Source organism: Anoplopoma fimbria, chromosome 20 (assembly GCF_027596085.1).
Source record: "Anoplopoma fimbria isolate UVic2021 breed Golden Eagle Sablefish chromosome 20, Afim_UVic_2022, whole genome shotgun sequence".
NCBI classification, from domain to species: Eukaryota; Metazoa; Chordata; class Actinopteri; order Perciformes; family Anoplopomatidae; genus Anoplopoma; species Anoplopoma fimbria.
In genome coordinates this window covers 19,759,347-19,774,666 of record NC_072468.1, presented here as the reverse complement: position 1 = coordinate 19,774,666, position 15,320 = coordinate 19,759,347, and the positions used below count along the sequence as shown (strand labels likewise).

General features: G+C 39.1%; 1 protein-coding gene across 1 annotated transcript; it reads left to right on the top strand.

Moving 5' to 3' along the window:
- Positions 1-181: 181 nt before the first annotated feature.
- mtf1 (metal-regulatory transcription factor 1) lies at positions 182-12,769 on the top strand. Its single transcript, XM_054621828.1, has 11 exons — positions 182-253; positions 1,903-2,434; positions 5,976-6,214; positions 7,403-7,534; positions 7,794-7,867; positions 9,233-9,366; positions 9,792-9,869; positions 10,075-10,177; positions 10,261-10,940; positions 11,349-11,418; positions 12,132-12,769. The coding sequence occupies exons 2-11, from the start codon at positions 1,967-1,969 to the stop codon at positions 12,632-12,634; spliced, it is 2,481 nt and encodes an 826-aa protein (XP_054477803.1). The 5' UTR covers positions 182-253; positions 1,903-1,966; the 3' UTR covers positions 12,635-12,769.
- The last annotated feature ends 2,551 nt before the right edge of the window (positions 12,770-15,320 follow it).

Here is a 15,320-nt window from a genome sequence, read left to right as displayed (position 1 = left end):
GTGTCACTGGTGATTTTTCACAATGTTCTCATAGTCTGTCTGTATGAGAATAAAACAAACAACACATAAAAAGCCAAAAGTCACATTTTTTTAAAAGAATGACATTTGATGTTTTTAATTCAGCATTAGAGATGCTATTTAATTTCCCATAATTCATCACGAATGGCTGCGAGTGTGTGACGTTGTTTGGTATCACAGGGAGGGGATAGAAAGAAAGAAAGTGCTAAACACCCAAAGCACAGGCACAAGACAGGTAAATATACATCTTAATGTCATTTCTACTGAGCTGATGCACCTGAGGTTACCGCAGTACAAGGTGATGGTCAGTCTATCACCTGGTGTAGTGAACCGTGTGATCCTAGCAGGGAAGGTAGGTAGTGTCAACTGTGGGCTAACGCTGCTAGCCTAGCCTAGCTGCGAGCTAAGCTAGGCTAGGCTAGCTATGCATGTGCAGAGAAACGGGGAGATAACGTCAGATGTCTTTGCTAACAGCTAGCTCCAGAAGCTTACTTTATGCTACCTGGCGCATTTAAAGTAAAAAGCAGAAATAGTGACTTGTTATCTCGACTCAGTCAATGTGAAGAAGAGGAGTTATTTCATATTTAATATTTAATATTTAATACACACGGACGACGGGGGTTGATTTGTGTTTGTAGCAGGAAGCTAGCGACGTCTTATGCTAACTAGTCCATAACGTTGTTTTTTAAAAAAGGTAGCATGTGTGGGGGGGCTTTGATCGATTAGAAATGATCGATCACGTCTGTTGAGTGAGCGGAGTTTAGTCTCTGTGTGTCGTGACTTCTGTCAGTGAAATCAGAAAGTTCTAGATGTGGGTGAGTGTCCGTCAAACAGGGAGACTGGTCCTGTTAATGCAGCTATATATATATATATATATATATATATATATATATATATGATGTAATAAACCTAAACATGTTCACTAATGACCCATCTAAGCTCATTTTAAACAAGGCAAGGCTCTGTTTTTGACATTTTTCTTGTATTCAATTTGGGACTATTTGTTTCAACCCTGCATTTAATTCTAATGGTATTGCAATCTGATTTTTTTTTTAGTAAAGACAATAATATAATGTACTAAAAATGAATATAACGTTTGAGGATGTGTTGCATATTGTTGTTACATTGCTCCTCTAGAGAACAGGCTGTCACAAATGCAGGAATATATATATATATATATATGTATATATATATATATATATATATATATATATAGTATAATATATGTATATATGATGTAATAAATGTCCCATCTACGCTCCTTTAAACAAGGCAAAGCCCTGTTTTTGTTTCAATTCAGACATTTTTCTTGTATTCAATTTGGGACTATTTGTTTCAATCCTGCATTTAATTCTAGTGGCATTGCAATCTGATTTTTTTTAGTCAAGACAATAATATAATGTACTAAAAATGAGTATAACGGTAATGTAAGCACAGCACACACGTTTGAGGATGTGTTGCATATTGTTGTTACATTGCTCCTCTAGAGAACAGGCTGTCACAAATGCAGCAATATATATATATATATATAGTGATATAATAAACCTAAACATGTTCACTAATGACCCATCTAAGCTCATTTTAAACAAGGCAAGGCTCTGTTTTTGTTTCAATTCAGACATTTTGCTTGTATTCAATTTGGGACTATTTGTTTCAATCCTGCATTTAATTATAATGGCATTGTCATTTTCATTCATCACTCATTTAATTTGTTCTTTTCAATTTTAGCTCACGCCAACCATGTTCACCCTATAATGAGTATTTTTTTTTATAACACACTGGGTTTTTTTATATGTTATTATAATGCCTTCATGTCTTACCTTAAGGGCTTAGGAATGCCTCATTTAAAAAAAAAATAATAATTCAGCAAATGTTATATTTCAGGCTGTAACGTTAACAGTGTGAGTGTGCAGTCCTCCCTGCCAAGGACGGAGAAGCACCAGGGACCATGGGTGAGAATGGACCTCATACAGAGGCGACGATGTACTTTGAGGTGGAGGTGGACCACCTGGAGCGCGACGACGAAGAAGAAGAGGACAAGATACACTTCGACAAAGACGATGACCTGATCGCTGAGCCTTCGTCGTCCTCTGGACGGGTGTACGACCGCACCACAGTACTCATCGAGCGGGACCCAATCCGGCTAGATGAGGAGGGAGAAGAGGAGGGTCACTGTGGAGGGTACGAAGATGGGGTCACCTTCCTAACTGAAGGGGAAGGTGATGGGGATGAAGAGGATGGCTCTCTGGCCTTTATGAACGACCCTGATGGCATGTCACAGGGTTATGTGCACCACACCATTTCTCCAGACCAGATCCAGTTCACAATAAATCCAGGCTCCACTCGCATGCCACGCAACATAGAGGGGGCCACCCTCACCTTGCACTCTGAGTGCCCAGAGACTAAGCTGAGAGAGGTAAGCCGAAATGTATACATCTCCTCCGAAGGATATACAGCTGGTACATACTCATTCATTTTGTATTTGCGTGTTGGATTGCCAAGGACATCTCTTTTGTCAAGTTCAGTCTGATCACAGGTGCACAATGTTTTCAACAGGCGGATTCTTTTGTATTAAGGTTTAGTGCTTCTATTCAGTAACCTAAGTTATAAATACATGTTACGCACCAGTTACAACACAGATGAAGGAAGAATGTGGTCAGCTCTATTGTTGAAGTAATGCTTTGTTTTGTTTGTTTGTTTAGAGCTGAAGTAATTGCTTGGATTAGTTGGTGGAGACTATTTCAGTCATTCCAGCTAATTGCTCAAAAGAACAGCTGATGATTTATAGATAAATCTAGCATGTCTTATGTGCTTACAAATAGTTTGATGCATAATGTAACAATATAGCCAGTTTTTGTTGTTTTGCTAACTGAAATGCAAAGCAAAATACCAAATACATTAACATGCGGGAAATTATTTTAAAACTATTTTCCACAGCAGCTTGAGCCTGGTTGCTCATTTGGGTTAGGTAGAAGTTGCCCCCTCAATGCAATGCAACAAAGAGTTCAGTTCATCTCTGAAATTTGTAGAATTTGTTAGATTTTAACCCCAACCCCAGCCTTATTAGTGGAAGTGTTTTTTAAAAAGCCATCTGACAGCAAGTGTAGTAAAGTAGCTGGTCTTTGCTGTATAACAGGGACGGTGCTGAAGGAATACTGGGAAGAACTCTGTACTGTATTTCAGTTGTCTCAAATGTCAGATGGTTCACGTAATATTCCTATCAAGGAAATGTGGCATACAATTCTTGTGCCAAACATATCAATTGTTAATTATTGACCAGTTGCCTCAACAACTGGAGTGAATGCAGTGTTATCCCTAATGTTATTAATTTGAAGGCCCCACAAGGGAGGACTTCCTGCCCAGTGTTGTTTTTAATCTTGACTTTTCTGAAGGCATAGCCAATGTTGTTCTCCGCATTAAAGACGAGACAAGGTATTGTGGGTGGATTGATCAGTTTGTCAGTTGCTGTCAGCCATGTTTTGGGCACTTTGTAAACACTAAGAAAATTGTTGGATTTTAATTGTAGTACCCACCGCCATTACAAAGGGAATGACATTGAAGTTGTGGATGGATACACATTTCTATGGAGAGTAATTAAAACAAACTTCTCGTTTACTGTGAATTCATGGAGACTTTGTCTTTTTTTTGTCTGTATTAAGAAACGGCACCAATAGTTCATATTTCCTGTAAGAACAATATGGTGCAACCGTTTACTGATGGCTGTCACATGAACATGACAGACAACTCGAGGGGGTTGTATCACATCCCCTTTTTAGTGAAACTCATTGGTTGACATGATTTTCAGAGTACAGGGTACTGTCTCTGTGAAGTGATGTGCCTGTGAGGCTTTTAAACCCAGCAGAATAATAGCACTAAACAAAGAACAAATGAAATATGGTGTTTGTGGAGGTTGGCCAGTATGTGTGGGTGTTAACTGCTGTACGCCGTGTATGTAGTGTTGGATCGTCTAGATCAACATCATTGTTCTTTCATTGCTGGTTGGCTTTTATCTTTATGGTTTAATGTCAATGTTATTGTTATGATGTTATGGCTTGATTTACTATGACTTTGTTATGATGATGACAGAATGAATTTCCAAGAGGACAGTAAACGTTCAGCTACGATACTTCAATATACCTAAACTTGTGTGTACACGCCAGTAAAAAGAAGAAACCTCTAACCAAATTAATCTCCAGCTTGCTTATTCGTCAAATATAATTTGGATTTAGCACATAAATCTGTAATTCCTTTCCATGGAGTGTTCACATAAAATCACAGAATGTCTAGTAAATTGTTACATGAGGGCATTGTAATGTGGTGCATATTATGCAGTGTGCATTCAATTCAATATGTACTAACAGAAAACAAAATAGTAGAGACGACCCAAAAATTTCCTGAGAACAACAGAAAGAAGATCCCAGCCTCCTGTTCAGGTGTTCAACAGGAAAACACATAATGATGAGCAACACCAAGCATTTAATAATAATCTGCTGTAAATACTTTCACATAACCATTTCATTTTTAATAGAGTGGTCTTTTTCCACAAAACATGTGGGAGACCAAAGCATACAATTCTCTCACACTGTTCAATCTGATGGTGGAGTAGAGTCACGATGGTGTGGGAGATGAACACAGTGCTGAGCTACAAGCTTTAGCAGGCTTCCTACAGTGGCTTTGGATGTTCACTTTAACAAATGTTCTCTCCCGCATCCTTCCAATCGAAATGAAAGCCTTTTTAATGCCGTGGTAAGGTGTGATGGAGAATGTGAAGGTATGAGACTGCTAGGATGAACAACATAGGGTTTTCACTTATGTGCGAGTTGTTTTCCAAACTGACAAAGCCACCACTTACCATAACAAATATTAAACATCAGGAAGCAACTTGAGTTTTTTTCTTATGAAAATAAAAATCGCCATGCAGTAGCACATTACTGGTAGGAGTATTATCATTCACAGTCAGGCAGTTTTTTATAAATTGTTCAAAACTTTGTTTGAATAAGACATCAGGTCTTTCATGAAATAACTTTTGCTTTCTTGGAAGTAGTGACACAATTTTCACAACCAAATCCTGATCTCAAGTTACTTCAACAAAATTTTGATTTTTTTAAAAACGTTCTTTAAAGGTTTGTTTATTACTTTGTGTAAAAAATACATTATAATAAATAAAAAAAATCTAAATTTCTATTCCTCCCACTTTCCTGGCTGCTCAGCATTGAGGTTCGACCTGATCGATAATAGGGATGCACCGATCCAACTTTTTGAATCAGGCTTGACTTAATCACTGCTTTCCTAACTTTGTAAAGCAAAATGTAAAAAATATATACAGCTGCTTGAGTCAGTATCAACCCAATATCTAATATCAGTATTAGTATTTATTTACAATATCTCTTAGAGGATCGGAGCAGAGTGTTAAAGGAATGTTAGCTGAGAAAGTGGACCCTCTATTCGACAACAAGCTTCCTCCACCTGACCTTGTGTTCAACACAGGGTTGCGTTGTTTTGAACAGGAGAATGAGCTGCTTTTTATTCACATCGCCCCGGGGCTTTTGTGTGAGAAGGGAGCAGGAGACTGCCACACTGCAGTGGAGCTTGTTGCTGTGAAACGGAATTGGATGGGATGTATTGCATTGGGGGGGGGGGGTTAGTCATCATCACTGTCCTTTGTGATCACTCGCTTCATGTGCTGTCGGCTGGCTGAGTCATTGGCTGAGTTCAGGTCCAATCTGAAAGGTCAAACCGAGTCAGACTTTCACTCATCGTAGAGCCAGGCTGGTTATTACTGAGAATAAGCAAATTATCTGCATTATGAAATACAATTTAAAGACTATTTAACTGCTTTTTTTTTTTAAAAAAAGGTAATGTTTTATTTTTATTTTATTTCAGGATGAATACTCAGTTGATTTGAATTCAACCATGTTTAAGCGCCGATGTCCCACTCCTCTTCTTCCTCTTATCAGGTGAAGCGCTACCAGTGCATGTTCGAAGGCTGCACCAGGACCTACAGCACGGCGGGTAACCTGCGAACACACCAGAAGACACACCGGGGCGAGTACACATTCGTGTGCAATCAGCAGGGCTGTGGAAAAGCCTTCCTCACCTCTTACAGCCTCAAGATCCATGTGCGTGTTCACACCAAGGAGAAGCCGTTCGAGTGTGATGTGCAAGGCTGTGAGAAGGCCTTTAACACGTTATACAGGTGAGGCTTTACACAAGTATTGCAGATTGGATCGTGTACGTCCTGCCATAAAGTAGATGGTCTTACCAGTTTTGTCAAAGTACTGACACGTCTAACTTTTATTCTAATACAACAAAATGACATGGGCACAATGAGTAATTAAAAATAACTGAAATGTATAATTTTCTTTGGTTTTATATAGAGGTGTGCTGTCTGTTGGCAGTTTATTGTCCTCTGACCACAGTTAGTATTTAGAACTTTTGTATTTGTAGCTTACAAATCTTTAATGTAAGTCTATTATCAAAAGAAGGACATTTGTGTTTACATGTGCAAAAATACACAATGTAAAACAATAGCAACAATTCATAAAAGGAACAATACCATGGAGAACCAGAACATTGTCATCTCAGGGTTCTCGGTCCTGTATGTTCTCTGTCATTACTTGCTAGCTTCCCCCTAATTACCAATTCTCTATAAATGAAAACGGCCTTCTTTAATCCTGTTGTTGATTTGATGTCGCAATTTTCTGCCCCTTTTTGCTCAACTTAAATGTTGGTAGAGGGGGGAGTTTGATATTAAAGTTGTTATTTAAAAAATTAGGTAAAACTGCTGTCTGAGATGTCTAAGGTTGATACCTTCAGGTGCTGCTGATCTATTTTTGACACCACCAGGCCTAAGTTACAGTTTAAGTCTATTTTGAAAAATGCATGTTCTTAGATTTTAGTATTTTCACTGTTTAGATGTTGCTGTATTTTGCTGTGATCTCAAGCAGTCAACATCCGAGCCCTCTGGTCTGTATTAGTATTGGTTGCTATGACAACGTGTCTGGAGCTTTGTGGAGCTGTGTCCCTGCCATCAAATCCCTGGCAGAGGCTGGTACTCTGGGCAGTAAAATAGTGGCACACATGACATTGGCATTTTTAATAACATTGCTTTCCTCTCCCCATCTTTCTAGTCAACCCAGATTCTCCTATACAACCAGCATTGAAAGACTGTGTACTTTGTTCAGTCGTTGTCTATGTCTATTTAGATGCAGTAGTCATCTCAAAGTGGACTCAACTGTTTTCTTTTCATAAAGTTGTTTAGACCGTCTTAAAAAGAAGCGCAACAGGAATCAACACATGCGGTTTAATGCCACTGTGCTTCGTCTGTTTCTCTTTGCATGTCTCCCATTGTGTTTTAATGCAACACACTTGATTGTCTCCACAGACTAAAAGCACACCAGAGACTTCACACAGGCAAGACATTCAACTGTGAATCAGAGGGATGCACAAAGTACTTTACCACCCTTAGTGACCTGAGGAAGCACATTCGCACACACACTGGGGAGAAGCCATTCCGGTGAGCATTTCCATCTTCACACCAGATTTAATCCAACTTTAATAGAAGATGAAGGAACTGTGATACTAATAGATACTCACAGATAGTTATGTGAGTCTGTTTTAATGTTTGCTTGTTTACACAAATGAAGTGGTTATGACATTTTCATATTAAAAGCTTTTACTCAGTGTATTTCACTCAGTTTCTTTGGGGGAGGGGAGCTGCAGCTTGGTGTCATGAAAATTCATCACTGTCTATTTGCATCTGTCTTTGCCTTCAGGTGTGACCACGATGGCTGTGGCAAAGCATTTGCTGCAAGTCATCACCTAAAAACACATGTACGGACACACACAGGTAAATATTACAGGGTTGTTTTATGTAACCTTGGTTCTTCTAGGGAAGCTTGAACAAGGACATATCTGTTTTTCAGCAATGCCTGATTTGCATATATATTTTTACTAGTGCCTCCCACACATATAAAGACATTTGTATGTGGTTTTTATTTTACTATATCTTCCTTTCAAAGGTCTGTGTAGAAATGTAGTTATAGAAGCAGAGATTAAAAAGGCTGTGACCATGTGTATTCTTGTATTATTGTTATTGGACAAATAACTTTCCTAATTGTTGTTGGCTGTGCTCTTGGATGTGATGGCTAAGAGACAAAGTTTGATATTAAATAAGCTTCTCAAGTACTCATTTTCCCAAATGTGCTAAAGTTCCTCCTCTCCTAAAAAAGAAAGTGATCTGCCAGATCCAATTTCTATTGTTTGAACAGCAGTTAGAATGTTTGAGAAGCTAATTTTATTTTTCTCGTGACTTAAAGGCTTCATTGCTTGTTTTAGTTGTTGATTACATTTTTCTTGTAGTTTATAAGTAGACTAAGTAAAGTTTCTTAATGTTTGTCAGTGTTCGTTCATTTTATTTCCCAATAGTTTTCTGTGGATTACACTTTCAAAACCTTTTTTTATTTTTTATTTAAATGTCTGTTCATTTCCATGTTTCGTTTCTTGAGTACACCATTGAAAACAAGACATTGAATCTTAAGAGGTTTATCCTCAAATTAAAAATTTAAACAATAAATTAAAAGGAAATTCCCAGTTGGGCAGTTGAGGTTAAATTCTTTCTCACATGCTTAGATGCTTGTTCAGAAATCTGTCCAGGTGTTTTGTTTTTTTCTAAAACGTGGTTCCCTATATGTAGTTTTTATATGGGTGATTCTCCCAAACTGGCAGATTGAAATAATGTAGTGGAGCATAAGAACAACCTATCAGTCTCCTAAATGTAGTCCTGTTCCAGTGAAAGAGAGTAGACCTTTGTTTTTATTGCTATGTATCCAGGAGAACGTCCTTTTTATTAAAACAAAAATGAAACAGAGGATTCTTTACAGCAATGTGCACGCTACAAATGACTCAAATCAAAAATACAACTTCGACCACTCGATATGCGAGACATGGAGATAGCATATTTTTGTGGCGTTGATAAAAGTAACCAGAAAACTACTGTAGCTTGGCACTTATTGTTTTAATCTTTGATAAACACAAGAGGTTACAAGTTTAGTTTCTGCAATGGGTCATTGTTACATTCCTTTGTATCATTTTCTCTGTTAAAAGATAAGTAGCATCTTTTATCTTGGCTGACATTTAATGATTAAGCCCGTAACTACTATTTCTAACCTGTATTTTCTGCATTCTTTCCTCTTTGCCTCAACTCATTCCGTAGGGGAGAAACCATTCAACTGTCCCAGTGACGGCTGTGCGAAGACTTTTAGCAGCCAGTACAGTCTGAAGAGTCACATCCGGGGCCATGACAAAGGCCAGCCCTTCACCGTCACCCTCACCCATCCGCTCTCTGAAGTGAGTCCCAGTACAGCAACTTCATCTCCCCTTATGTTGGCACATGTCCTCCATGCACAGCCTGAGAGCAACAAGACACTGGTCCTCTTAAAATGGAGGGGTTCACTCTACACCGAATTAACCTCAGCATACGTGAAAGTTATTACGAAAAAGAAATAGCTTTAGATTAACTCTGAAAAACAATTTTTTTTTTTACACCTTCTTCAACATGAATAGTTAATAATTGGCATTAGTTATGTCATTAGCTGTTGGTTTGCTTTTTATGGTAAACTGCTCTTTTTTTTTTTTTTTTTTTAAAGTAAAATAATTTTTCCGAAAGCATATAGAAGGTGTTTCATTCTTTTCCAAATTTGATCATCTATCATGACGCTTGATCCCATAGCAGTGGCAAGTTTAACCAGGTCCAACTCCTCTCTTAATTACAGGATGCAAATCACTCGCTGTGCCTCAGTGACTTGAGCCTCATCTCTACAGACTCGGAGCTCCGAGAGAACATCCATAATGTAAGTCTGACCTTTGCTTTAGCTTTGTCAAAACAGACAGTGGTTTGAAAATGTTAAGGTCAAGGTACTCAGTAAAGATGTCAATTATCAGGCAGCTATATTGACACCGAAGCTCAATTGTCACTTTAATAAGAATGTAGACGGTATTGTGGTGTTGTAATACTTAGTAAAGACATTTAATGCATATGTTTAAATTGTATTGCAGACTCATCATTTGGATCTCAGCAATGTAACACCTGTGAAAATCTTTGAGCTCATGTTCCAGAGTCCTGAAAATAGTGTCAGCCAAGATGATGCCCATCCCAACGGTTGGTACATTACAAAACTTGTCCGCTTTAACTGCATTGAATGTTCTTCTTCACTGAGGTTTTTTCCCCTTTCTCTTCCTCAGAGAGCCTTGCTGAATCCTTCAGCCTAGAGACGCCTACCCACTCGGTAGTGACTGATGGATCGCCCCTCATCTCTTTCTCTTTCCATCCTACCTGCTCATCTTCCTGTTCCCACACAACTGCAGTTATAGAGGCTCCTACCCAGCTCAGTCAGAGCTCTTCCTCTAAGGCCTCCACCTCTGCTTCTGTCACCGCCACTGTCAGCTCAACGCAGCCTCCACCTTTCACTCAAGCAGCCGGGCCTCAGCAGATCTCCGATGCGCCTGCCCAAGCCTCTGTCCAAGCACCAAACCATGTAACCCCCCAGCACTACGTGGCACTGCCAACCACATTCCTGCAATCAGATAGTGCCACCCAGACCACTCCTCTACCACCAGACATCTCCGTTCCAGCTCCAGTAGCTCCAGCACCGACCACCACAGCACCAGGCACTGCTCCTGTGTCTGCTGTTGCAGCCACCGCAACAGATGCTGCTGTGGCAGCTGTGGCAGCTGTGGCTCAACCTGTGCCTTTGGCCAACAACCCTGTTCCAAACGCTGGCCCCGGTTTGGCTACCGCCCCTGCCACCATCACCATAGCGCCCACAGCAAACCTGCTGCAGCCCAGCCTGGTCATGTCGGACCAGAACCTCCAGTGGATCCTCAGCAGTGCTGCCAGCAGCCAGCAGAACTCAGAACAATCGGTGAGTAATGCTCCCACTCAGTGATTGCACAGAGAAATGGGGACATCATTTGTACAATTCTTGATTTTGTGACGCGTTCTTAAGTTTAAAAACACATTCCTACATGCATGAAATAGAGATTTCTTGCATTTTGCCTTCTATTCATAAGTATGTTCATGTGAGAGGATAAGCAAAAACCATTGGGGGTAGCTACTACCGTGCTCAGTGGTGCCTCTGTATTTGCAGTAAGTTTAGCAAAGGAACAAGTGTAACTTTTTTATCAATATTACTTTTAATTCAATACATCACACAGATCCCTTCGATACAGTTTTTTAATTTGGTGCAAATCAACCTCATAATACTTAAATTTGTCCTCAGCTTTTTTTTTTTAATCCTGCTTCAACTTTGGTGTTAAACATCTGTTCACAGTCGCATCAAGGAACTCCTAAAGTGGAAAAAGTTTTCTTCACTACAGCCATACCAGTGGGAGGAAATGCTGGTAAGGAAACGAGTAGTGAATTATTATATATTTTTATGTTTTGGACATTGGCCAAAAGGCTGTAATGAAATCATACATTTTATTTTGACATCCATTTCAGTGCTTAGCTTTAATAGGAGTCATTAAATGGTAGATTGGTGTCCAGAGAGCTTCACTAAGAATACTTTCACAGTGATACAAATGCAGTCCCAGGATGCTGACGCTCAATTAATGCACAGTGCTAGAACAGTTAGAATGGTATCTCATAATAATATTTAATAAAAAAAAAAAGACAAGTAAAGGCATAGGAGAAGAAATATTAAAAACATTTATGATGAGAAGAGAGTAAGTATTGTCAACCAACCGATTAATTGAGCTATTGTTTCAGCTTTTATATTATCTTCTTCAAAAAAAGTCATGACGCAGTTTTTCTAGCATTTGTTCTCATAAAGGTTCAATTTAAAGTTAATGTTCTTTTTTAAAGGAAGGAGTTGTCCCTCCGTCACATACTGTACTTTTTATTTGTTGACCTGCAGGTCTATCAGTACATGTGGCATTAACTTTGCTCTCTTCTCAGTCAACTATTGATGAAAGCCAACTTCTTACTAAGCAGTTTGTAATTTCTCTCTCCTTAGAACTTTTGTACATTATATTTATTTAAAAAACATTTTCAAAACAATTGCATCTTGCGCTTCTTGTTTTCAGTGAACTTTAAATGATGTTTCTGTTTTCAGGCAGCTCAGTTCAACAGATCGGCCTCAGTCTGCCTGTCATCATCATCAAACAGGAGGAATCCTGCCAGTGCCACTGTGCATGCAGGGACGCTGCTAAAGAGAAGAGTTCAAAGAGTGCCTCCGCCATTGTTTCCGCCCCATCACAGCCACAACCACCAGAGCCTCCTCCTCCACCACTACCACAACCCCCAGAACCTCCACAACAGCCATCCACCTCATCTTCTTCATGCAGCCTCCCCGCGTCTTCCTCCAAGGTGGGTGAGGTGAGGCTGGAGGCCCCCTCTTCTTCTTCTACTTCTTCTTCTTCCTCCTCCTCATCCTCAGCTCAGACTCTCTCAACGATAGTGAGCAGCACTGCCACAAACCCCCCCTCGTCTGAAGCGTTAGCCAATATGGATGTCTCGGACTTCCTCTCCCTGCAGAGCCCTGAGACAGCTGCCAACATTGAGGCTCTGCTGCTGGTCGCTGATGACTTCAACATGGCCACCGATGGCAATCCTTAGAAGAGCGGCCTTCTGAGTCTGGCACCGTGTGTTCGTCTTTTGCACTCACTCATCCACACGCACCAATTCCACCCACATCTCGAGTCATTCTCCACAGCTACGCCTCTTCTTTCTCCCTATATAGTGTGTATCGAACCCCCCTGTATCTGCAGTGCTTTCTGTTCTGTAGAGAATTGTGCAACATATATATATATATATATATATATATATATATATATACACAAACTATGAATACTTTTTCTGTTGAGTCTCATTGCAGTAGTTGAGTTTTTTTAAAGATTAGTTTGCTTATTGAGATTTGGCTATGTTTATGCTAATGATGATAATGCAGGGAAAAGGCAGTAGATCCTTTTTTTTTTTTATAAACATAATCCAAATGTATATAATAACCCTCAATATCCACTCTGAATTGATTGAATGAAACACATGAGTGTTGTCCAAGCACTGATAACTTAAGAGTTCCATTGTCCTTGAAGGTCAGACGCCTGGGCAGGAAAAGAAAACTTGTCTGTATATCTTTGTACTGTACTACAGGTCCTAACAAATGCTTAAAGCTGGTATGCAACTGACCAGAATGCACTGTATATTAGAGGAATTTAATTTTAACAAGCATTACTCCCAGTAGGAATTTGAAGGGTTTGGTCACATCGCCCCTCATAAGGCTAGAATATGAAGTGATTTCCTCAGTATTTTTCTTTTCTAGGAAGACTAGTGTAGTCCAGAAGATGTGATAATTCTCTATTATTTCTTTTGACAGATATTTACTAATCCAGAAAAGAACCTGTGATCCGATCTGCCTATCTTTAAGTAAAATGAATACATCAATAAGTTGCCTATAACTTAAACTAATTTAAAATTGTACATGTTAATTTATTAAAATACTTGATTATTTCATCATACCGATAATACTATTATCCTTAAAATAGCAGAAAAATCTATTAATTTATTCCAATCACGTGTTGTATTTTTAAGTTGAGCTGTTTTTATGTTAATGAATTTGTTTTATTTTTTATTTTTTAAGAACGTAATGGGTATTGCTAAAAGCAAGTTTGAGAAAAGAGGCACCTATAGTAGACTGCACAGTGAAAGAAAATGTCCTAGAGGATCTGCTTGTTTGCAAAGATTGTCCACAAAGAAACAGTAAGGAACTACTGTCAACATCCCATGTTTTATAGGGTTGTGACCCTCTCAGGAATGCATCGTGTCATGACTGATCCTGGTCCCTTAATTTGTTACTCAGACATATACGTATTTCTGACCAGATGCCCCACACTTGCAGTAGCCCTACGTTTTGCTGCACTCTTCCCTGTTTATTGCACACTAACTTGTAAAGTGAGTAATCTGACAGCTTATTTAGCTGAGGCGCAGCACCACTACAGACTTTTTTTGTATACAACTGCTGTAAAGTAGCATTTAAAAGATGGTGTCCTGGCGACAATGTAAATACAGTACATTTTAGTGTAAACATCTTTGAGAAACTTGTAGATTATTCTAGAATTTGTATTTTTGTATAGACTTTTGAATTACTAACTCTGAGTTTGGAGCTTATGTATATACCCTCGTTAATGTCTACCCTCTATCCTTGCATTCTCCCCCCCCACCCCCACCCCCTGTCACATTTATGCAGAAGAGTTTTTTTTGTTGTTGTGTTTAGTTGAATTGTTCTTCAAGCAGCTGGGCTTTTGTACAGTCCCCATAGGAACAAAATATATGTAACACATAGCCTCCTGCTCAGAGTTTAACAGTATTGTTTCACACGGGACACAATGCAATGATGATAGAACGAAGGCATTATGCCCTGTGTACTATAGAGTGTAGAGCTACTTGGCCTTACAACATAACGATTTCCTTGAGCCTCCTTGCCTTCACAGTCTCTGCTTCAGACAGACTTGCCATTGACATGCCAATCCCACTCATCCTCATTGAGTCTCAGGCAATCACTTCCAGCAGCAGACCACAACGAGGCAAACGCATTGAGACAGAAACGTTTTCCTAGAAACTGTATTTTATTTTTATTTTTTTCAGCTGTCTGTCTGGAAAGTAATTAATGGATATGCAGCATAACAGTTACAAGTGATGTGATTATTCATTTTAGATTACAGGTTGTAGGATCAAACCAAACCGACATGCATGTCACATAACTCATGTCTGGTTCCTTTTTGCCAAAATTTAGCAATGGAGCTTCCCCTTAATTCACAGGTGCCAAGTAGGCAATTAGATATGATGTGAAAAGCTCCAGTCACACATTTTGTGCTCTAAATCATTCCATGTATGCAGTATTAGATAGTGTCCCTACTTGGTTCCATTGGATTGCAACATGTTCATTTAATTGACATTTCTTTGTAAAGGCACTCAAAATTACTGCCAGGTGTCAAGTTCATACCATCAAAATATATTTCCATACATGCATACAGTCAAAGAACACAACTATGCAATTTAACATGTGGCATTCGCAAGTTTAAAAACGAACTCCACGACAAAAAAATGATTTACTCCTCCCTCCATTAAACGATATTCTGCCACAACCTTATATGCGGAACTCCAGGGGCAGAAGTTGCCTTTCTAATGCATACAATGTTAATCATGTTTTCTTGAACTCCAGTAAATTGCATTTCATATTTTGGAGTGGTGTCTCCAAGTACTGTTCCCATGAATGGTGCAACACAGTGGTCCTTTTACATGCTGT